Consider the following 24606-nt stretch of genomic DNA (forward strand, 5'->3'; position numbering starts at 1 on the left):
AATGCGGCTGCAGTCATCACAGACCGAGCAGCGGTCTTCCTGGGCGGCCTGCTGGCACGGGGCCTCCCAGGAGGGTGTGGCGGAGGAGGCGGCGGGCATGACTCCCTCTGGTTCCACCTGAGAGTCGAGACCACATGAGAGCACAGAGGTGCCCCACTCCCTCCCGATGAGAGAGGGACCCAGACTAGGGAGGTGCACTTACCCCGAGAGATGAGCCCGGCTCTGGCCGGGTGGGGGCACCCTTAACCCACCCTAGAACCAGGGCGGTGACCGAGGGCAGTCTCACAGGCAGAGGTCCCAGCCCTCACGCTGCAGAGGCTCAGGCTTCAGGAGGCCCAGGCCGGACCCCTCCTGAGGCCCTGCTGCGCACCGTCCTCGCGCGTCAGCTCCCTGGCACAGGCCCCCTGGGCTGGATCTGCATGTCCTGTGAGGGGCAGGCACCCAGGCCAGCTCAGGGCTGTGGGCTGCAGGCGGGGATGCCTGCAGGCCCGGGAGTGCTGTGGGGGCGCCCGCAGAAACCCCGAGCAGGGCTGCTGTGCTTTCTACACATCCACAGGGCGCTCGAAGAGCACCAGCCCCACCCGCACTGGGCATCACCCGGCCTTCCCTTTGCCCCAGCCGCTCTAGGCAGACCGTCCCTTCCTCCGAGGCAGTCAGTATACAAGCATCCTGCAGACATAGTCAGGTAGCCAGGGCCTCGCTCCCAAAACAGACTCGCAGGAGGCCCTGAGACTGTTTCCCCACAGCCCCCTTCTGGTCCCCAGCCCCAGCTGTTTTCCTTTGTACGTGCACATCTACATGCTTCCTTAGAAAAATGAAGATGCTTGTTATATTTTTGCTGAGGTTTCTGACATAACAGGAGGAAGAACCATGGGTGACTGTGGCGGGCAGCTTCTAGAATGGTCCCCACTGGCCCCGCCCCCAGGAGTCCTCTCCTGAGTGTAGGCTGGGCCTGGCCACTGGCTCCTGAGACGGGGATGCAGACTGCGATGGGGCATCGCTTCCCTGATGGGCTCAGGCTGCACTGCTCAGAGGCACCAACGGTCCTTGGGAGCTGTCCAGGGCAGAGGCGCCCAGCAAGGAACCCAGGCCCCGTCCAGCCACCCGTGTGACCTCATGGTCAAGTGCGGCCAGTGAGGCAGAGCCTGGCTGTGCCTGGCATGAAGTCCTGGCCCACAGCACCTTCAGGGACACCGATGACTTGTCATAAGTTGCTGTTTCAGGGTGACAGTGATACAGGAACAGACAAGGAATACCACTAGTGAGGACTTGGACACGAAAGGACATGGCACATTCAGTCATCAGATTCAGAGCCTTTATTTCTCTTGTTCTTGAAATCTGGGTTTGCAGCAAAGCAAAGCTGTCTCTACTTGATTAACAAAGAAAAGGAACTTATATTTTAATATAATTTACAGAAGCATTGATCAAAGGCAAGAGGATGCTTTTCCATATATAGTCCTTTATGACCTCACTACCATTGTTTGTACTTAACTGTTGTAATAATTAAAGAAGCTATTTTATACTTTGGACAAAGCCAAGAGCAATTCTGAGTAATAATTACATAACATTTTGGCTACTTAAAGTTGTAAAACTTTAAGTTCTTCAGGAATAATATCCAGAAACACTTGTTTTTCCTTTCAGACACTGGAGATGCAGGGGCTGCAGGGCAGGGCCCCCTACACGTGCTCCTTGTCGAACTCGCAGAGGAAGTGCATGGTAAGGTGGCAGGCCACGTCGTTCCAACCCCCTGAGGCCACCAGCTCCACGCAGTCCTCCTCGTCGTAGGCGTTGTTGGGTTCCCCGCTGCGCCACTTGCTGAAGGTCTGCATCGGCGAGCGGTCCGCGTAGACGAACGCGCCTTCCCTCTCCAGGTCATTGATGCCGATGAAGACGCGGGCCAGGCCGGCCTGCGTGATGTAGGCGGCCAGCAGCGCGTTGGCGGCCTCGTCCTTGGGCATGCTCAGTGTGCCGCCCCGGCCCTGGCAGGCCAGCTGCGCGTCCAGGTAGCGCTTCTCCTCCTTCACCAGCAGGTACATCTTCTGCTCCGTCTCGCGCACCCCGGCAACGGCTGCGACGACAGGGCTGCAGGGTGAGCGCCAGAGGTCCCCGAACGGAGCACCGACCCAGCGCACCGTGCAGTGGGGGCAGACACAGAGTCCCGGCCGGGCCCACGGAAACCACCCCCGCAGCCAGCATTTCACGGGGCAGGGCTGGGGGAGGCCCAGGAGCAGGAAGGTGCCCGGAAGCACGTACCGTTCTTTATGAACTTCAGCTCGGCCGTGAGCTGGGTGACCTGGTTGTCCATCTCCCCGATGGCCTTCCTCAGCTGGCTGCACTCGCACGGGATGCCTGCGGATGGAGACCACGGCCAGCATGTTAGGAGATGAGCCCCCTCCCCAAAGCACCGACGTGATGCAGCAGACACGCAGGCCGTCCAGGCTGTGAGCGAGACTTGACCCTAAAGGCGAGGAGCGGTGGGAGGTCAGCAACAGGGGCGCCCGAGTCAGGTCCGAGTTTCTCAGTCTCGCTCTGGTCACCGTAGTAAGGAATCAGTGGGGTGCAGAAGTGACACGGGGTGGGCGACAGTGGGGGTCGTGACCGTCACCGCGGGAGGATGTCTGGACCGTGTTTCGGGGGCGGGGGAGAGAAGACGAGACGTTTGAGAAGTGTGGTGGAGCTGGAGCCCTGGGGCGATGTTTGGTCACCCATGCGTGGTCTCCTCCCGGACTCTCAAGAGGACCCTAATCTTCGTGCCCTGAGGAGCTCCACGGGGTAAGGAGCCTTCTCGGAATGTCACTTGGCTGTCACAGCGTCCTAGGCGAGTCGCATGTGGAGGCACACCTGGAGACACACCTGGCTCCAGCATCCGCTCTAGATCAGGACCGGCTGCCGGCTCCGCCCGCCACCCCCGCGACTCGGCCCACCCACCCGCGGCCCCGCCCACCCGCGGCTCGGCCCTCCGGCGGCTCCGCCCACCCACCAGCGGCCCCGCCCACCCGCGGCTCGGCCCTCCGGCGGCCCCGTCCACCCACCCGCGGCTCCGCACCCCCACCCCCTGCCCAGCCGACCAGCGGCTCCGCCCAGCCGCAGGACTTCTCCCCATTCCTGAGGACTCCGCCGCATGAGCGCTCAGCCCACCGTCGCAGTCTGATCGTCAGCTTCGGTGTCTGGCCCGTCATCCAGACTCCCAGCCACCCTTTATCACCGAGAGCCCGAACACCCCTACCACCCACAGGGCGCCCTCATCCCGGGGCACCTGGCACCACCGCGCCTGGGTGGGTTCGCTCTGAGGGAACTTTCTCTGAGACGTGTCTTCAAGGTCTCTGAGGGCCGAGCTGGAGGGCTGGGCCCGCTGTCCACCCGATGGGCCCCTCAGCGCGCACAGGGGCCGCCCCTGGGACGCGGACACCGCGTTCCCACCTCATCCAGAATCTGTGAGGTGTCTCCTGCGTCACCGGCAGGGGGGTGGGGGGACAGACAAGGACCGGCAGGTGCAGACCCGCCAGGAGGGGGTCTCAGCAACGGGTCTGAGCTGCCGCGAGAGCCGAGGGAGGGCGTGGCAGGGACGGGAAACAGGACAGCCGAAGCGGGTGACCGCAGGGACAGTCCGGCAGGGGTGGGGGAGGCTGTGTGTGGACAACGTGAACGCGGCAGGGACGCTGGAGGCGCGAGCTGGGCAGTGGGCTGGCCAGTGAGGGGGGTGGGGGCGGGCGGCTCCTCCTGGAGAAGGAAGCGGGGGCAGCAGAGGGGCTCCTCCGGGGAGAGAGGGGAAGTGGGGGTGACAGGACGCTGACAGAGAGGACGGGTCTGCCCGCAGCCGGGCCTCCGCAGCCCCCAGGAGGGGTGGCCGGCAGGGACGAGCTGGGCTGGGGTCCCCTGGGGAGTCTCCTGCAAGGACTCCAGAAAGAGCAGAACCAGAAGGTGCAGACATGCTTTTCAAAGAAGCCGGGTGCTCAGAGCAAGTAGCTCCCCAGAGACGCATTAGGAAAGGACCCCTGTGTCTGAGCCGAATGAGGAGCTGGGACCACATGCAGTCGGCAGGCAGACCACGGCCCTAAGCAGGACAGGGACACGTTCAGGCGGGAGGAAACCGAACACTGAAGGAGTCCACAGAGGGAGCGACACCTGGGGAGGGGAGGGCAGGTACTTGTGCTGCTTTCCAGCCCCTTGAAGCGTGCTGTCATGATTTATATGTTTTAAAAGTGCAGTTTGAACACACGTTTAATAAATCCTTGGACTCTTTATGCCATACCTGGTTCTCCGTTAGGGCCAGGGGGTCCTATGTCACCAGAATCTCCTTTTTCACCTGCAAAAGAGAAGCAAGGCCAAAGTCACCAAGCAGGGCCGGGGCGTGTTCCATGAGCTCAGACTGTCCAGGCGACAGCGTTCATTCTTCCATGGGCAGTGCCTGGGGTTTCTCCCGGTCCCTACTCCCGCAGTGAACTGTAGGGAGGCACAGTCTGTCGGCGATCGCTTCTCCAGGCTCTGCTTACATGACCGGGAACACACACACAGCATGGGACTTGAGAGGTTACCAGACAACCATTCTTCACGTCGATCCTGGAAAGCCAGCATGTTTCCTAGAACATCCATCATCTCAGGAAATCTTGGGCTCAGTGCCAGTCCTGTCCAAGTCCCTCATCACAGCAAGAGAACCCAAGTAGAACATGTGAACTCAGAGATGAATGGACCTTATGGGTTACCCAGCCAAGCAGAGTCAAAATGAGGGCCTCCCCGACCCTCTCTGGGAGGCAGCGAGGTGTCACCATGGACACCTGGGCGCCAGCCTTCTGTGGACAGGACATGCCACTCAGCCACTCTGACCCTCCATTTCTCCCAACTTATGAAACAAGGGGATCAGAGAAAGCCATGGAGACAGAGCTTCTAGCTGCTTTGAAGTTAGACGATGGATATTTATGTTTAAATCACAGGGATGTCACTAAAGCATATCTTTCTTCCCCCGAGAGCACGTAAGCACCCCCACTGACCGGGGGGCAGTGAAGGGACAGTGAAGTGCGTGTCCCTGGAGACCCGTGTTCTGTCTGATGGGGATGGAGAGCTCGGCAGGCTCCACCCTGCTGGTGCCTTTGTTTATCAGCATCAGGAGCTTGCAAATGACTTGGGTTCAGCCTGACAAGGGCCCAGGCATGGCAGCCTCAGAGACACGGAAGCTCAGGTAAGCTGAGCCCACCGAGTACCCCCAGGGCAAGCTGTCCCCCGTGAGACTCTGACATGTACCCAGAGCACATGCTGTGTGTTACAAGCATGTACACCCCTACTCGTAGGCAACACCCACTGCCTTTTGCACAATGGCTGAAAGGCAGAAACCCCTCCATCGACCCGCAGCAGATGAAGGGGCAAGTACAACGTGGTCCATCCACGCAACAGAACATTGTTCAGCCTATGAGGGGAGGAGGTCCTGACGCCTGCTGCAGCGGAGATGAACCTCGGAAGCATCGTAGCAGTGAAATAAGATACAAACGCACAAAGAGTGTGTGACTCCAGGTATGTGAACTACCTACGTGGGCAAGTTCACAGACAGAACGCAGATAAGCGGTTACTGGGGCTGGAGGGGAGAGGGAGTTACTACTTCATGAGGACAGAGTTTCTCTTTGGAGTAACGAAAGCATTTTGGAAATACGTATACAGCGGTGGCGGCTGCACATCACGGCAGTGAACTTAGTGGTGCTGAACTGGACGCTGAAAGTGATGGAGTTTATGTTACCAACGTTTTACCACCACTTTTTAAAGTTTTCCGGAAGCAGTCGTACCCTCCTCTGTGTCACACACATGTGTGTGCTCCGTGACGAATCCCCAGGGCAGGGGCTCCCTGCGGATTTGCTAGGGGCAGAGGCGCTTTGGGGACAGTCCCTGTCCCCAGCGTGGGGCCTGGGGACTGTGCCCCATCACCCCATCTGGGGCTTAGAGCCATGAGTGTGTCTAGGTGGTCTCTCCTGATGGGGGCCACAGGGACCTGCCCTGGCCCAGCCTGGCCCTGGCAGGAAGGGCTCCTTGGCCAGGACTGTGATGGATGGTGTGCCCACTCGGCAGAGCCCCTGCAGCCTTCCAGGCCCCCCAGCCTTGGTCTCCTGCCGCCAGCACCCGCGACAAGACCTGTGGGGAGCCTCCATGGGACTGGGGGCCTGCCTGCCCCATCATGAGCCCCGGGGGCCAGCAGAGGTGCAGATAAGCCAGGGGCTCAGAAATCATTTGCCGACAGAGGGTGGAGGGGGCAGAGCTGAGGCCGAGCCACCCCTTGACTGCCCTGGGCCTCGTCGTCCAAGCCCAGCCTCCAGGGTCGTGCAGGTCAAAGGGGATGACATGGGCACTGATGCTGCTTCCCCTGTGCTCATCTCAGGAAGTCTGAGCCACCGAACTAGAGGTGGACACACCGTGTATCCAGAACACGGTCCTTCCGCTGCTCAAACGGGTCTCCTGATTGTCCCCCGAGCCCGGGCAGCTCGTGAGCCCTGCAGGGTGGGGGCACCCCTGCCTGGTGGCACCCAGTCAAGTCTGATCACTCCCAAAACCTAAACATCAGGGCAGACCCGATCACGTGTAAAGCACACACGATAAACACGCCCACCCGCTGCTCTCCAAGCACCCAGTGGGGAGCCTGCGAGGGAACGTGAGCCAGAGGTGCGAGTGAAATACCTTTGGAGCCAATGGGGCCGATCTTCCCGTGGCGCCCCACGCCGCCCTTCTGTCCCTTGTCGCCCACGTCTCCTGCGGAAACAACGAGATCACGGTCAGCCAAGGCACGGGTAACGTGTACAGGTAACGGGTAGGCACGCCATCCCCCGGAACACGCATGCACACACAGCCACGCACAAAATTCTCCAAGGTCGTGGGGTCAACTGACCCCGGAGGGTTACTCATGTCACCTGCTGAGGTATTTCCCTCCCCTAAGTCTTGCACGCTACGGAACGGCAGAGGCCTCCTCGCACACCCCGATGTCCTCCACTCAACCAAGCCTCAGACCGAGCACTGCAGCCAGCAGGCAAGTCCTACCTCTGTGATGTGGCCCCAGCTCAGACCAGGTCAAGGTCACAGGACAGAATGCAGGCTGAGGGCTGAACCACAGTGGAGACGGAAACACGCCGCCCAGAGCCACCCGTCTAACATGCCCCCAGTCCAACCAGGGCCGGCTCAGATCCGCACAAGGAGGAGGGGTCGGGGGCAGAGCGCGTGCACGGACGCGCTTGTGTTTATTACAGGACGGGTTCATTGCACAGACCAGGTTCCCAGGGTTAGGTCCCCGGTCCAGCCACGAGGCGAGCTCCTGCCCCAGACACCATATGCCCTGCATGATGCTGGGGGGACACAGGAGCAACAGAGCTCAGCATCTGCTGGAGAAGGTGGCTCTAACCTCAGTAACGAGTACTGTAACAGGAGAGGCACGGGGGCCTCTTGGGGTGGTTCGGCTGGTTTTCACACTGTTTCCTCATTGACCAGCAGGGTCCACTGGGACAGTTGCCATGGCCTCCTTAGGGGACGTGCAGATCCGCTAAATTAGATTAAACTTGGGCTCCACCAGCAGCCCCATGAAGACCCATGCCCAGAGCAGCTGGAGGTCTCGGAGACCACCTGCCCAACCACAGCTGCAGACGGGAGGGCAGACACACAGAGTCAAAAGACTTCACCTACAGTGTGGACGGGGCGGATGGGTCCCAGCACGAGGGCTCCACTGCAGAGGGGCGGGCCGCTGGAGCCCGGGGAGCAACCTCCTGCCTGGGGAATGCGCTGCCTCACTCAGAAGACCCACCACCGCAGAGGAGCCTGGGTCACATTGGGGTAGGTCGGGTGTGAGCGCGGGCCTGTCACCTGGAGTCTGCTGTTTGCCAAGAAGAGTCCAACTAGAAAAGGTAAGGACCAAGTGCAGAGCTCCTACAAGCTGAGGCTCACATCTCCCGAGACCCCTGCAGCGGGGCGCTCGGAACAACACCTGCCCAGCCCTCTGCTCCCCCGAGATGGCCCCTACCACCCCAAGCAGATAGGAGAGGCGGGGAGGCTGGGAGGAGGGCCTGGAGGGGAAGCACCTCCATCAGGAACAATCTGGTGAAATGCCTCCTCCCCCGCCTCCCCCCACACACAAAACCTTCCAGCTTAGCAGTCGATCAAGTAATGATTCAGTTCATCTGCTGAAGGACGCAGTCAGGGTCTAGCACACACCCTGCTGTTGTAAATAAGTCATAACCTGAGGATGACTGCAGAGCCCCTGGCGTTCAGCCCGTCTGTGAATTGCACAGCCGAACTTCACCACTAATTCAAGGCTGCTACTGACACCGGGCTCCTGTCCCCAGCATGTCTGTGTCTAGCTCCTGCTCTTGGAGGAGTGTGGGAGGTGGTCCCTGCTGTAGGGAGCTCTAAGAAACCAGGTACAGATATGGACAATCAGACGGTCGGACACTAGCGGCTCATGGGGCAGGGAATGGAGGCGGGCCTGGAGCCCAAGGCCAAGGGCAGTGAAGGCACTGTGGGTCTGCAGATCCGGGGAGAGGCCCCCGGGGGCTTGTCACCACGTATGGCTGGACCCACCCCAGGGGGGACTCCGCAGGTCTGGGAGGGGTGTCCCCAAGCTCCCAGGCGATGCAGATGCTGGTCTGCATCCTGGTCCCAGAACCAGGCTTGGGGACCCCTGGGGTTTTGGGGGTGCGAGAAGGCTGGAGGTGCAGGAGCCCGCCTGTGCAAGCCAAGGCTGGGGGTCAGTCAGCCCTGCATCTGGGCCCTCAAAGTCGACTCTCTCCAAACAGTGTGATAATAACGTTCTCCTTGTGGTCTGAGACGCTGGGCACACGACGCTGCCCACCTGCCCCGGAGGAGCCGTGTGCGAGGCGCTCAGAACTTGGGCCCTGGCCCTGGCTGAACTCCCCTTGTCATCTGACCCCGCCTGGACCCACCCAGACACACAGAGCCTTGGGCACACCACCTCACACACCGGAATCTACAATTTAACACATCGCAGAGTGACTCCAAGGCCCCAGAGCCGGAGCAGGCCCTGGCCTGCTCCCAGCCTGGTGGCCTCACAAGAGGGCCTCTGTGCAGAAGGCTGGGCCCTGGGGGAAGCTGGGCCCCAAGTGAGGGGTCGCCCTGGCCAGCACGACCAGCACCCTGCCCTACACGGTTCCCACACATCAGGCTCCCGGAGGGCAGAGTGACAACAGCCACCACCTGTGGGTGCTGCTGCGGGCAGTGGTGGTGCTGGGCAACTCATGTGCGCACACACGTGTACACACACACCTATATCACACACGTGTACACACAACACATCTATATCACACACGTGTACACACACACATCTATATCACACACGTGTACACACACATCTATATCACACACGTGTACACACACACACATCTATATCACACACGTGTACACACACACACATCTATATCACACACGTGTACACACACACACATCTATATCACACACGTGTACACACACACATCTATATCACACACGTGTACACACACACATCTACATCACACGCGTGTACACACACACATCTACATCACACGCGTGTACACACACACATCTACATCACACGCGTGTACACACACATCTACATCACACGCGTGCGTACACACATCTACATCACACGCGTGCGTACACACATCTACATCACACGCGTGCGTACACACATCTACATCACACGCGTGTACACACACATCTATATCACACGCGTGTACACACATCTATATCACACACGTGTACACACATCTATATTACACATGTGTATACACACATCTATATTACACGTGTGTATACACATACACACATGTGCCTGTTACATGTGTGCACACATGTATACTAACACATATACATGTGCACACGCATTCGTGCGAGTGTGCACGTATACATGCCTGTGCATGTGTGTGCATGATGCACACATGCACCCACATCCATACACATGTCGACACTCAAACATGCACACACGCACGGACAACACATCCAGACACGCAAACGTAAACACACACCCTGCAACGCTGTCATCCTCGATGCACTTGGGCTGGAACCTGGGAGCAGGAGCCCAGCAGGTCCTGCAGTGTGACCCTGCGCATGCATGCGAGACCTTTGGGGTGTGGGCTGCCACTCCTCAAGGAATATTCTCTCTGTGGGGTTTGCTGGAGAAGAAAGAGGCGAGAGCCACTGGGTCCCCTGACAGATCCACACCCATGGTTAACCAGAAGCAGCAGAAAAGCCGGGTGACTGCCAACCCGGCGGGGACTGGACGCAACAAGAGCCCACTGCCTTCTGCCCCCTCTCGAGTCCTTTAGGACAAAAAGCAAACTCCCCCGTCCTGGGAACACACTGGACACACTCAGACCCTGTCCTTCCATGCCTCCGGAGCTGGCGGTGGCGCCTACAGGGAGCCCGTCCCCTCCGCTAATGAGACGGGCACTGCGCACATTGTCCTCTGGACACGCACGGGGACAGGGCTCGCAGCGGGCTGGCGATCCTCATTAATTTTAATGAAGATCTCACACGGTCCTTTGAAGAGGAGACAGGGCAGAAAGAGCACTTGGCAACCTGCTTCCTCAGCGATTTTTAACGGGGATGACACACACGTTCCAGCGCCTAGAAAGCCCATCAGGGGCGGGATCGCCCTCCACCCTCCCGCACCGGGAGGGGCCCAGCTCCTGCGCTTGGGGGGCCGGCGGGCGGCCTCTTAGCTGCGTGTCTGGGGGCTTGATGATGGGCGGGATCGCCCTCCACCCTCCCGCACCGGGAGGGCCCAGCTCCTGCGCTTGGGGGCCGGCGGGCGGCCTCTTAGCTGCGTGTCTGGGGGCTTGAGACGACACGCGTTTAGCAGGTGGTGTCAGCAAGCACAGCTCGTGTGGGAAGTGCGGGCAGGACTCGCATTCCAATGAAGGATCCCGACAACGGTGGGGGAGCGGGGGGGGGGGGGGGCGGGGAGGGGAGGGGGGGTGGGTTCTGCCGCAGCGCATGGGCTGTCTTTGTTCTTCCAAAAAAGCCAGCCAGTAGCTTGCAGGCACTTTCTGCTGCAGCTGCTTTGAGTTGCCAGCAGGGGGGCTGCTCCTTGTGTGACCAGAGACCCCCCCCAACACATGGCATGCCAGCCAAAGTGGCAGGCCCCCGCCTGCAGCAGCCCCACATCGACCCAGCCGGCCCTCCATGGAAGCTGAGCTGAGAAGGGCGCCAGGGACAGGGTGCCGCGGTCCCATCCAACCCACCCCCTGGCACCGGCTGCCAATCTTACCCACCTCGGCCGCCCCCCAAACCAAAGCTGAAGCTGCATAAGCCCAGCTGGTCCTTCTGGTTGGAGGAGCATCTCAAGGTAGAGCGTCTGCCCAGAGGGCAGCAGGGGGAACTCAGCCCAGCGTGGCCAGATGCCTCGGCACAGACCACCCCCCTCCCTGGAACCTGGGGAGGGGCAGGTCCCCGCACAGTCACCCCGGCCCTCAGACAGGCCACCCACAGATTTCAGACGCACTCCTTCCAGATGTTTCCCAGACAACTGACTGAGGGCCTTCCAACGGCCGGGTCCTTGATGGGATGGGAAGACTCCAGTCAGGAGCCAGCGGAGAGGGGAAGGAAGGGGTCCCATGGGGAAAACGGTGCACACCAGGGAGACTGGACACCCATGGGACATTCTGGACATCTGGAGGGAATCCCTCACACTTTCTCAGCAACTAACAAAAAAGTTCCCGGTCAGACACCTAGGATCTCACACGCCTCAGGGCAACTAAGGCAGCGGGCCGAAACTAGAGAGTCTGCGCTGCAACGAGAGCCCCGCCGCGTCCCCGCGAGGCCTGACGCGGCCAGAGAGGAAAATACGTCTTTTTTAAAAAGCACACTGATGTAGCCTCTCACTGCCGCCAGGCTGGCAGCTCTCTGAGGCAGGGAGGGTGATGGCGGATGGCCTCCTTTTGCTTCAATAAGAAAGGGTGAACAGATTTGACCCTTTGTTCAAAAGACACCAGCATTTCGATCTACAATTACATGCCTGGAATTTATCTTCAAGCTCCACTCATGCACATTAAGAATGACATTTAAAGATGACTCACTGCAGCAAGGCCCTAGGAAACTGCAAACCTGCAGTAACAGGAGACCAGCCAGCTAAAGCACGTATACCGTGTCGTCAGGAGGGAGCGAGCAAACCCGTGTGTCCTCCTGTGGATGGAGCTCCAAGTGCACGGACAAGCGGGAACAGAACGCACGACGGTGCATACATTTTGCAACTGCTCCTACAGAGCAGGGAAGACCAGAGCTCACTTGGCCGTTCCAAAATAGCTCTGCGAAGATGAAGAACCCTGACAGGTGGTCAGAGGGGAGGGTGGCTGGTGGGGAAGGAAGGAGGCTAGTCCCTGGGAATATACGTTTTGAACTTTGAGCCAGGAGCATAGTCGGTTTATTTTTGAATTAATTTGTTCCAAGTAACGGGAGAATAAATAAAAACCGGCTCCTGGGCTTGACGGAGGGGTGGTGGTGACAGAACCGCTCTAGGTCTTGCCTGGAATCAGGGTTTCATAGGCCAAAGCCACGGACGGCACATCCCAAAAGGCGATGGTGGGTAAATCACACCTCAAAAGAATGAGCAAACGGCAAGGGCTGACAATCACAATGGCCTTTCCCGTGTGGCTGCAACCTCCTCCTGACACCAGTGTTGAGAGCTCGGCTGGGGACGGGCCAGAGCATCTCAGGGCATGGTCTCCCAGGACAGTGTCCCAGCGTTGACAGAGCACTCGACACACCGCTTTTAAGGACTTTGCAAATTTTAAAGCAGCAGCAGTAAGTGAACCCTAAAGGGGACATTGGTTGACATCGCCATGCACCGTGTAGCTGCTTCCCTGTGAACCTCAGCACCAGCCCAGGAAGCAGGCTACACGACACCGTTTTACTAACGAGGGAATAGGTTCAAAGTGACTTCCGTTCTCGGGTTTCAGAACCCCCCAAAAAATGACTAGGGTCCATCAGCCATAAACAGGAGGCCACAGAGTGCCCCCCACCATGGCCCACCCAAATCTGTGCCCTCTCCCCTGCACACCATGTAACTGCTTCCATCACTGTTTGCACACCCTCATAATTGTGCCTGCGTGTAACAATCACTGGCACGTGAGGGCCAGCCAGAGCCGAGCGCCATGCCCTGAGCCGTCCCGCGACGTGCGCCTCCCAGGAGGCACTTTGTTTCTTGGCACCAGGCAGGCAGGACCCGGGAGCACTGTTTACAGAGCACTCTGGGCACCTGCTCACTCACACCCCCCGCCTCTTCTCCCCCGCAGTGCCCCGGGGCCAGGGGCGGCCGGTACCCTGGGCACCTGCTCACTCACACCCCCCGCCTCTTCTCCCCCGCAGTGCCCCGGGGCCAGGGGCGGCCGGTACCTTTCTCTCCCGTGGGGCCGACTCTCCCGGGCCGTCCTGGGGCGCCTTTGTCCCCCTTCTCACCAGCATCCCCTGCGGAAGAAGCCACAGGCCGTTAGGACCTCGTGCCGAGCTCTGGGCCCTGGCCTCTGTGCGGAGGGAGCAACCAGAGAAAGCTGCTCCACGTCTGTGCCTCCGGCCGAGGCCCCGACCTCCCTCCTGCCCAGCCCCCAGGGGCTTCACCCTCGCTCCCCAACCCCGTCCCAGCCGGTCTCCCTCCCCGGTCTGCTCTCAGGACTCTGCGTCCTCACCCACCCTCTCCCTGCAGCAATGCTCCGGCCCCTCTCCAGACTGGCGCCCAGTCTTTCCACTGGTTCTGTTTCATTTATTTTGTTCAAAACTGAAACAGGGAACTGGGCTGTCTGTTGAGTCTCCTGGGTACCACATACTTGGCACGTCCCAAATCGACCCCAGGGTTTCCCCCAGAAGTGAGTCTCTTCTGTGGACTTTCCTGCCGTTGAGACATCGACTCGCCCAGACGCCAAGCCCCAGGCCCTGAGTCGTTTCTGGTTTTCCATCCCCCTCGTCAAGGCTAGCGGGCTACAGTCCATGGGGTCGCAAAGAGACAGAGAAGTCGCTCAGTTGTGTCTGACTCTTTGTGACTCCATGGACTGTAGCTGACCAGGCTCCTCCATCCATGGGATTCTCCAGGCAAGAATATTGGAGTGGGTTGCCATTTCCTTCTTCAGGGAATCTTCCCAATCCAGGGATCAAACCTGGGTCTCCCACACTGCAGACAGACTCTTTACCATCTGAGCCAAAGACTGGGACGCATCTGAGCCAGTGAGTATCCACCAACTGTGCACAGGCAAGCCAGCTCCCCCGGTCTCCCTCTGCAGCCCCCATGCCCGGCCGTGTCTCTGCAGCTCTGGGGGTGCGTGGACCACGAGCCTGCCCTCACGCAGCTTGGCACAGGGGACAGGTCGTAGAGAACCCTGCCGGAGCAGGTCAGGATGTGGCAGGAGCGAGGGTGGAGTCCTGACAGAACATCCAGTCCTCCCCCTGCCCGCCCCGGTCCCCGCTCCAGTCCAGGCCGGAACAACCTTCCTAAAACACAGAGCCCATCAGGACACCTCCCTTGGTTGGAGATTCAAAACCACCAACAGCCAAATGTCCCTAAAAATAACATCCCGTCTCTAAGCCCCACAACCCTGTGCACAGAGCCCAGGTCTTTCTCACACGCTGCTTCCACCTGGAGGGGTTTCATCTCATCATCGGACCCTCCAGGAGGCTTCACCCCCCCACCCCCCGCAAGGTGGGTCTCCCTTCTCTGGAGATGGGGAGCCTGTCCTCACCACAGTCATCACGGCTCACGTAGCCTCCCACTGCCCCTGCTCCCGGGAGTGGCTGTGGCTGATGCGCCTTCCCCGGCGTGCACAAGTCCGAGTGCACTTCTGTCCTGCGTGAACGCCCCCTGTGCACCTTCACGGGGTGGCCGTCTTCTCTGAGATTACCAACTCCCCAGTGACATTCCCCAAACCGATCATCTGGCCCGAAGTGTGTGGGCTGGGAAGCATTCAACAAAGAGACGAGCAAAGTGAGCACCAAGGAGACCTGGAAGCTGAGGGGCCGTGTCACTGCCACCCCAGCACAGCCGTGGTGGTTCCGGGGGCCACTACGCAGGGCGACCAGCATGTGCAGCACACACACGGGCCCTTGAATCGCAGGGTAGTTCTCGGGATTTTTTTCTTATCTTTCAAAAAGGAATGGCAACCCACTCCAGTACTCCTGCCTGGAAAATATCATGGATGGAGGAGCCTGGTAGGCTACAGTCCATGGAGTCGCAAAGAGACACGACTGAGTGACTTCACTTTCTCTCTTTAAAAAGGAAGGAAACCATTACAGCAATGGTACTGGGAGAACCACTGAAAGTCCGGCATGAAGAACCAGCTAACAGACTCATCTGTTACCGCCAGGAATTGGCAGACACTGCAGGGCCACCGGCATCGTGATGGAGAAGGAACAACCCAGGAGGCAGGCCTCGGGGGGCAGCCAGAACCTGCTCTGAAATGAGACCCGGAGGATCCCCGCAAAGATGAGAGGGAACAGGAGCAAACGGCAGTGAAGAAGGACCACCTAGGGATCTTCTGCATCAGATGAGTTTCCAAAACCAGTTACTCTATAGACAGGGCTTCCCAGGTAACACTAGTGGTAAAGAACCTGCCTGCCAATCCAGAAAGATGTGGGTTCCATCCCTGGGTCGGGAAGGTGCCCTGGAGGAGGGCATGGCAACCCACCCCAGTATTCTTGCCTAGAGAATCCCGTGGATAGCGGAGCCTGGAGGGTGACAGTCCATGGGGGTCGCAAAGAGTCGGACATGACTGAAGTGGCTTAACACACACGTAGACAGGCTGAGCAACAGAATAGCCAACGACAAGGCTAGTTTATGAAACAAAAGATTAGACAGAAGGACTTGGATGAAGGGCTGAAAAGTTTTGTTTCAGTTTTGAAGTTATCCAGTCGGGAGTTGAAGAAAAAACCCCACAAATCCCCACATCCACCACTCAGGAATTCCGGAAAGGGGAACAGACGTTCGAGCCTTCATAGCTGTGATTTTCCAGCTCTGGGGAAAGTCACGAAGGGTGTGAAGCGAGCACCCATGGAGCGGGAGCAGAAAAAAATGGGGGAAACAACTCAGACGTGCTAGAGTGACAGACGGGACGTCGGAGTAAAGAGAAAATTCTGCAAACAACACAAGCAAAAGGAATTTTTAGAGCCTGTGTGCACGTGAATGGGGATTAGACAGACGTAGAATCCCCAATAGCGACATGGGCCACAAGAATAAATGAGGCAGGCTTTCAACGAAAGCCCGCAATTTAGACAAAGATCAGAAGGGGCCTCCCCGATGACCCGGCTTCTGACGGGGGCCTGCTGAAGCAGGCGGATGAACCCAGTGGGGAGTGGGGGGAGAGGACCACCTGGGCGGGTGAGGAGCCGCGAGCCGGGGGTCTGGGATGTTGGGTGGGGAGCCCGGAGCAGCTGGCGCTGGGACCAGATGCCCCGCCGGGCTGAGGGAGGGAAGCGCCCACCAGGGCACCCCCTGCATTGTGGGAGGGCAGTGAGGAGGGTGTGTCCGCGTCTCTGAGAGCACCTGGGGAGCCCGGACCTCACGGAGGCCTCAACAATCCTGGAAAAGTAGCGCCAGCAAACCCCCCAGGTTTTCTTTCGTCTGTTAAGATGGACTCAGAGAGCTCACACACGCTCCAGTCATCTCCATAGCAACACCACCTCGCCCCCGCCCCCCGCCGCCCCATGTGATGCGGGCACCGTGTCCACTTCACGGATGAAGACTCAGGCCAGAGACAGGCCACGCCTCCCGGGACCTCCAAGCCCCGGGGAGAGGACAGGCTGCCAAGCCCCTCCTCGGGGAGAGAAAGCCGTCAGTCATGCCGCCTCCTGCCCTGCGTCCACCCACTTCCACGGCCGTCTCCGAGGATCCAGCAGGGGTTGGGAGTAAGGATCCAAGGTCAGCAAGAGCCTGAAGAGCCCCAAACGTCACCTCATATTTCCCGACTCTCCTCGCTGAGACAGGAACAGGAATAAGACGACGCCGGACACAGTTAAGGCTTCCTGAGGAGCGGGACCCGTAGGGCTTCTTTCTTTTTTCTAATTAATTTAATTGTGGGGTAATTACTTTACAATACCGTGGTGATCTCTGCAGTACACTGACGTGACTCAGCCACGGGTACAAACGTGTCCCCCTCCCCCCATCCTGAACCCCGTCGCACCTCCCTCCTCCGAGGGGTTTCTCTCCCGAGTCTAGGCAGAAACCCCCTCCTCGCCCTTCTCCCGAGGCTCTGACCCGTGACTCTCTGGCTCCAGGCCCTTCAAGCCTCCCCCAGTGGATGGAGGCCCCAGCCTTCCTCAAGGTCCTGCCGTGGGGCGTCCAGAACCTGGAGTCCGCGGGCCTCCTCATCCTGGGCCATGTAGGCTGTCCCACCTAGCTCCCTCATCTCTGACGAAGAGGGGACGACCCGTGTGCACACGGCGTGCTGGGGGTCGCTGGAAAGACTCACCCCCCTCCCCACCCACCCTTGGAGGCAGCCCAGACCCCGAGACTCAGCGGCAGGAAGCTCCTGACCACCTGTCCTGTGACCTTGACCTTGACCTCCTCTCTGCAGGCACACCCTAGAGGCGCTTCCAGGAACATAGGCGATTTCCAAGCCCTGTTGGTGTTCAGCAGGGCTTGAATTCATGGAGTCTGCTGTCTGGGGGCACAGAGCCTGCGCTCCTGCGGGGCTGGGGGTGTGCTCGCTGGTGACTGTCTTCCTGACCCCTCCCGCACACACGTGACACGTATCCCGCAACGCGCACGCACCCGGGAACGCCGGAGCCTTTCCCCACAGCTGGGTCTCTGTCGGGCGCTGATCTGGGGCCAATTTGCTACATCAGGTTCTGAATGACGGATATTTGTAGTGTCTCGACCAGCAGAGGCTGACGCTCCGCTGTCTTGCTCATTTCCCGCGGCCGTGTGCATATGTCCTCGGGCCTCGCGGAAGGGAAGACCACGTGTCCTGTGCGTATGGCTCGCCCCGCGCCTGCGCACCACGCGGACCGTGCGCGAGCTCCCCCGCCTAGACCGCACTCAGGGAGACTCTCCACCCGAGCGGGAAGGCACGCCCGTCAGTAGATTCAGGCCGTGCATCGCCGGGCTGAGTCCACAGCCGCCAGGGGAGGACCACAGCGGCTCGGCTCTCACCACACCTGCTGCAAATGCCTGCGGGCAGGCCTCCCCAGGCCAAGCGCAGGGCAGAGGTGCCCAGCTTAGGGAGGAAGGGGCCGGGAGACTGCAGGAGAAGAGGGTACGGGCCGGAGCAACATTTTAGAAGAGCGAAATGCCCAAGTGTGTGTATGAGTCAACTAACTGGTTTTATCAACCTCCCTGCAATCAATTTTTTTCCAGTGTTCATGTATGGATGTGAGAGTTGGACTATAAAGCTGAGCACTGCAGAATTGATGCTTTTGAACTGTGGTGTTGGAGAAGACTCTGGAGAGTCCCTTGGACTGCAAGGAGATCCAACCAGTCCATTCTAAAGGAGATCAGTCCTGGGTGTTCATTGGAAGGACTGATGTTGAAGCTGAAACTCCAATACTTTGGCCACCTGATGGGAAGAACTGACTCATTGGAAAAGACCCTGATGCTGGGAAAGATTGAGGGCAGGAGGAGAAGGGGATGACAGAGGATGAGGTGGTTGGATGGCATTACCGACTCAATGGAGATGAATTTGGGCAAACTCCGGGAGTTGGTGATGGACAGGGAGGCCTGGGATGCTGCAGTCCATGGGGTCGCAAAGAGTCGGACACGACTGAGCAACTGAACTGAACTGACCAATCAATTGGATAAAACCTTCAGAATAACGATGCTGTTTTAAAATCTCTGAGTGGCAGGCTTGCTAATACACACTTGTATTCTCCTTCCTGCAACCCCATTGTTCCAGCCATAATGGAAAGGGCTCTTACTCTCTCTGAATGCAAAGAGAGATTGCTATTTTTGGGTCTGCAAACGGACCTCATCTCGAGCACAGTTCCAGTTGGGGGGAGGCTGCCTGGAGTCGTGCTGAGAAGGACCTGAAGCCCCTGTGACTCAGTGGAGGAGGTGTCCGCATGGGACGGTGGAGGTGGCAGCATTTAAGATCCCCTGTGCCTCCAGGCTCCGTTTCTAAGGAGATGGGCACCGACTCGTCCTCTTGGGCTGAGCCTGGCCCGGCGTTTGTCTAATGGACAAGGGGAGGCCACGCACCTCCTCTTTCATCTTAAAAGCAGGACCCGTATTGTGTTTTTACTTCCATCCCCACTGGCCAAGGCCATTCCTGACACGCGTGCAGTCATCAGACCTTTCACAGGCTCTTGTGGGCACATTCTGGGCAGGTGTGGCCGGCGGAGCCCTCGTCCCTTCCCTGGCTCCCTGTGTGGCTGGAGCACCCAGTGGTCGGGAAGCCACTTGGAGAGGGCAGAGGGCGGCAGGGTGTCCCTTGTGCCCTGAATCTGGGTGTGACGCTGATGCTCTACACACCAAGCGCTGGAGAAGTCCCAGCCCCACCACGACCCTGAGCCTCATGGAAGGGCCTCCTAGGGTCAGAAAGGTCTCTCTCCGCTCCTGGGGCCTCCTGCTCTCTGCAGCCGGGGAGCATCCCAGAGCGCCTGCGAGGTCAGAGATGGAGCTGTGAGCTGGGGATCCAGGCGGTGAGGACCAGCTGAGCGCAGCTGCCCCCTGGTCCCCCTCTCCCCCGCCGCAGTGGCCCAGGTCTGGGGGGCGGGCCCTGCTGTGATGCCAGAGCCTTGCTCTGCAGGGGGCATGCATGCATGTGGACCTGAGCATCTCCCCTCCACTCTTCCCCCGCTGCCTACCACCGCCCCCCCCCCACCCCTGCCCTGTAAAGCCCAGAACACTGAATCCCTCCTCGCTTCCGGTCAGCACCTTCTCAGCCCAGAAGGCTCTCACGCGGCCCCGCAGTTCTGAGTCAGAACATGCCGCGGAGAGTAACCAGGCGAGGTGCGGGCAGCTCCGTCAGCGTGACTCTGGGGCCGGTTCACAAGAAGCCTGCAGAATCCAGCATCACAAAGCTCGCCGCACATAGCTGCTGCAGCTTCTGTTTGCCAGTTATCCTTCAGCAAAGCTGGATATCTAAGAAAGAACCAGCTGCCCAGATTTCCAAGGGCTTTCGTAAACATACTAGGAAGTTTCTCCACTGGAATTGCCGATTTGATGTCGGCAGACTAGCATGAAACTACACGTGTGAGACGAGGCTGCCCCGAGATCCGGAATCCAGACCGCAGGCTAAGTGACAGCGTGTAGCCCGTGGCCCCAGACATCCCACACTGCCGCTTGGAGCCTGTCCGACTGCCTGCTGGCGGGTGAGCCTTGGCGAGCAGGGTCTCGGCAGATTCACCGACACACCCCCTCTGTGGGAGAACTCACATCGCGTTTGCTCACTGCACCCGCCCAGCCTGTGCGTGTGGGAGGGGCGGGGAGGACAGCCGGTCAGCTCTCTGCGGACCGGCCTTCACCTGGCAGTTCAGTGGCTCATCACTGCCCGCAGCACAGTGTTAGGTGGTGAGAGACCACTGCTGAAGGAAGCGACCGGTCCCTGGGGCAGCTGCCGGTGGGGGAGAAAGCCCTGTGGGGCCTGTGGAGCGTGCAGGTCAGAGACACCTCATCTGGATGCGGCAGAAATGGTCCCGAAGCAGATGGAAACAGCATCTTCTCAGAAGTGCCCTCGAGATTCGCTTGTAAACCCAGATACCTGACTCTAGATGCGGCCCCCATTTTCTATTTAATCTGTGGACAAAGCTGAGCTGTAGACAGGCGTGCCTCACCCTCCTGGGCTCTGTGCTCAGAAGCACGGCTGCTGATACGGCAGTGGGTCTCCCTCCAGCTTTTCTTCCAACTTCTGTGCATTTGCATATTTTTATTGGGATTCGGAAGGGACCGTTTAAAACTGCTGACTCTTCCTACAACAACTGCTCTCTGTGTAAAGCATTCTTTAGAACTCCCTCCTGGTTGCGTTTCCCAGGTTACCCGCCTGCCCACCAGCTGCCACATGGGCGACGCTGCCCGGGAGGCCTGGGGACTCTACCTTTGAGGCCGGGAACGAGGATCTGCACAGAGCAGGCGTCGTCCACTGTCTGCTGCGCGGCCCCAGCCCGGAGCACACACAGGAAGGCCAGGCCCATCAGAGCCAGAGCCCGCTTCATGGTGAGGCTGGCAGGACGCTGACTCCTGGAGGGAGGGGGCAGGAATAAACAGTGTCGGGAATTCTGAAAGCCTGACAGTGAGTGACAGTGCGCAGGCCGCCTGCCTGGGGCCGCTCCCCTCGTTCTGGGGCATCCCTCTCTCTCTCCCTCTCTCTCTCTGCCTCTGTCTCTTTCTCACTCGGGTGCCAACTTAAACCTCCACCCAGATGTCCCCTTTGCCCAGCAGTGACAACGAAGACCATATTACTCTAGATTCTCGTCTTCTGGTTCTTTATAACTAAGGTTCAGTACACACAAAGGCGTGTTCATCGTCAAAAACCAAATGCTGGAGAGCCGCCCCTTCACACGACGGCATCCTGACCCCAGTGTCTGGTGCCCGCCCCAGCCCTGCCTCCTGCAGAGGGGCCCGTCCCCACACCTGTGAGCCCGCCCGCTCCCCCTGCCCTGAAGTCGGCTCAGCGGATTCCTGGACAGCGCAGGGCTGGTGCGCCCGGCTCTCAGTCATGGGATCCTGGTTCACACTGCGTGGTCTCACCTGCTTTACTCAACAGTTTGTTTTGCTTAGTTGCTCAGTGTGTCCGACTCTGTGTGACCCCGTGGACTGTAGCCCACCAGGCTCCTCTGTCCATGGGATTCTCCAGGCAAGACTACTGGAGTGGGTTGCCTTTTCCTCCTCAAGGGGATCTTCCTGACCCAGGGATCAAACCCTTGTTTCCTGCATTGCAGGTGGACTCTTTACTGCTGAGCCACCAGGGAAGCCCTTAGTCAACAGTAGCGCTCCAGGATGCATGTACATTATGCTGCTACAGGCACCTGTGGCTTATCCGTTATCTCCTTACATCGATGAGAAGGCATCTCAACAGGAGCTCGGGGGTGGGGAGAGAGGGAACCACCACTCTAGCGGCAGATCACTTGTGCTCAGGTCGATGGACACTGGCTTATTGGTGTTTGTGGGATGCAGGCCATGTTCAGATTATTTTAATCCAAAGCGTGCACGAGAATATCCTCTCTAGCTAGAAACAACTGCGTCAGGAGACTACCAGGGTGTTTAGCAAGACCTATTGCTCTGACACTTAAAACACACTTGCTCCTTGGAAGAAAAGCTCTGACCAAGCTAAATAGCGCATTAAAAAGCAGAGACATTACTTTACCGACAAAAGTCCGTATAATCAAGGCTATGGTTTTTCCAGTAGTCATGGATGTGAGAGTTGGACCATAAAAAAAGGCTGAGTGCCAAAGAACTGATGCTTTTGAACTGTGGTGTTGGAGAAGACACTTGAGAGTCCCTTGGACTGCAAGGAGATCCAACCAGTCCATCCTAAAGGAGATCAGTCCTGAATATTCATTGGAAGGACTGATGCTGAAGGTGAAACTCCAATACTTTGGCCACCTGATGCTAAGAAATGACTCACTGGAAAAGATCCTGATGCTGGGAAAGACTGAAGGTGGGAGGAGAAGGGGACGACAGAGGATGAGATGGTTGAATGGCATCACCAACTCAATGGACTTGAATTTGAGAAACTCCGGGAATTGGTGATGGACAGGGAGGCCTGGCGTGCTGCATTCCATGGGGTCGCAAAGAGCCGGACATGACTGAGTGACTGAACAACAACTGCTCTGACTTGGTCTCGAGAAAGGGGAGCAGCGGGAGGAGGACCCTGAGCGGCAGACGGCCCACTCAGCCCTTCCCTCATCCCCTGGCCCCCTGCCCACTCCTGTGTCTGTGCCCACCCACCCAGCAGGTCCTGCCAGCAGAAGTTGGGGTGGGCAGACCCTGGTGGGAGCCTGTTTCCCAGCCTTCAGGCTCCTTTCTGCCCTCTTAGAAGAGGAATTTTGTTTTATAAACCAGGAAGCTGCAGCTCCTCCTGGCGCCTCTTCAACAATAACACCCTTATCTCCCAGCCAGGACCCGGGAGGCCAGAGCCCTTGAGACTGGGACCCTCCCCTCCGTGAAGGAGGCAGCTTTGCGAAGGGGAAAGGAAATTCAATTTGGAACTTTTAGTAGAAATACATGGTAAGAGTGAAACAGGCAATGAAAAAAATGTGGCTTCCTGCAAGCCAAACATTCAGTTGTCCATTTTCATTAAACGCCCACAGCGGGCCCAGCACCTTCCGGCCACCTCGAGGGCCTGCAGAGCATCGCCGTGGGTCTCGGGGGCATAAACCCCACCCCACTCGCCATGTTGTTCCTGCAGCGACACTGGGCGTCCTCGCAGCCACAGCAGGGCCAGCGTCACCCCAAAGGCAGGAAGAAGGGGCCTTTTCCGTCTTTCCCTCCCTAACTTTAGAGAATCATCTGTGTGTTCTCTTATTTGGCATATAGGTTGTTCAAAACCGTAAATAAAACTGGGGAGCTGTGAAAGTTTTGGGTGCTGCTCTGCTCATTCCCAGGGCAACACGTTTCCCATCAAACCGAAAACCCAGTTACACACACTCGGTGGCTCCCAGATGTCCGCTTTCAGCTTCAGGACTGCAGCCCAGCTTCAGCCCGCAGGCAGGCGGCTGGTGGGTGGGTGCCCCTGCGACACTGCACAGCCCAGTGCTGGAGGCGGGATGACCCCTCCCCGATCATAAAAGGACCCGACACAAGGGGACCTGACTTGTCCTGACAGTTGCCTTCTGCAGCCCCTCCCGACTCCCGTCACTGAGTCCCACCTGGAGCTGCTGGGCAGACATGAGTTTGGGTAAACTCTGGGAGGTGGTGACGGACAGGGAGGCCTGGCGTGCTGCGGTTCATGGGGCCGCAAAGAGTTGGACACGTCTGAGCGACTGAACGGAACTGAACTGAAAGCAGAGGAGCAGTTCTCCTGGGCACCCCTCCTGTGGGGCACGCACCTGGCTGGGACTCAGGAAAAGCTGCTTCTCCCCGCCTTGAGTCAGCTTGGCAGTGCTTGCCTTGGTCTCCTAGTAACTGGTACACTAAGTGCTTCTTGCTCAGCTCCAGGCAGTCTCCACCATGAACCAGAGAATTATCCCGGCCTTGGTCCCTGCGACAGGCTGACCTGGAGCAGACCGCTCCGCCCTGCACCCGGTACCCCCGGTGCCCCCCAGCAGCCACGCCTCGTGGCCCCAGCATCTCCCGCGTCCCGCCCCGAGGCTGTAGAGGGGCCAGCAGAGTCCCTACCTGAGGCGCACACCAGGCGGAGGGGGAGTCCTGACTGTGGCCACGGGGACCCTGGGCCCCGGGCTGGGGCTGCGCTCAGACCCGCACGCTGGGCGAGTGGCCTGGCTGGCGGCCGGGCAGCGACTCCACTCCGTCCAAGGGCTGCAGCCTTATCTGCAAACGGCTTCCTGTTTGCAAAGCCTCAGGCAGAGGAGGGAGTTTGGGAACTCGGGGACGTGTGAGAAGTCGGGGTCTCAGGGCCCCTCACTCTTCCCCCCAAACTTCCACACCAGTCCCTTCTTTATGCATCTTTCCTGTTCCTCTTTCTTTCTTTTGAATAAATAAGCATGCGTATTGTGGGAATGCAGCAGAGCAGAAAGGGGAGTGACAATTATCACCTGATATCACAGAGAATACAGGCTGAC

General features: G+C 58.8%; 1 protein-coding gene across 2 annotated transcripts; it reads right to left on the bottom strand.

Annotated features, from left to right (window-relative positions):
• Positions 1-1301: 1301 nt before the first annotated feature.
• On the bottom strand, positions 1302-24329 carry COLEC11 (collectin subfamily member 11). 2 transcript variants are annotated; one of them, NM_001076303.2, is given in 7 exon segments: positions 1302-2068; positions 2254-2349; positions 4253-4306; positions 6655-6726; positions 13345-13416; positions 20961-21103; positions 24203-24300. In NM_001076303.2, coding segments are annotated over 6 exon segments (804 nt in total). In that variant the 5' UTR covers positions 21079-21103; positions 24203-24300; the 3' UTR covers positions 1302-1676.
• Between the last annotated feature and the right edge of the window lie 277 nt (positions 24330-24606).

The sequence above is a fragment of the Bos taurus genome, chromosome 8, assembly GCF_002263795.3.
Source record: "Bos taurus isolate L1 Dominette 01449 registration number 42190680 breed Hereford chromosome 8, ARS-UCD2.0, whole genome shotgun sequence".
Classification (NCBI taxonomy): domain Eukaryota; kingdom Metazoa; phylum Chordata; class Mammalia; order Artiodactyla; family Bovidae; genus Bos; species Bos taurus.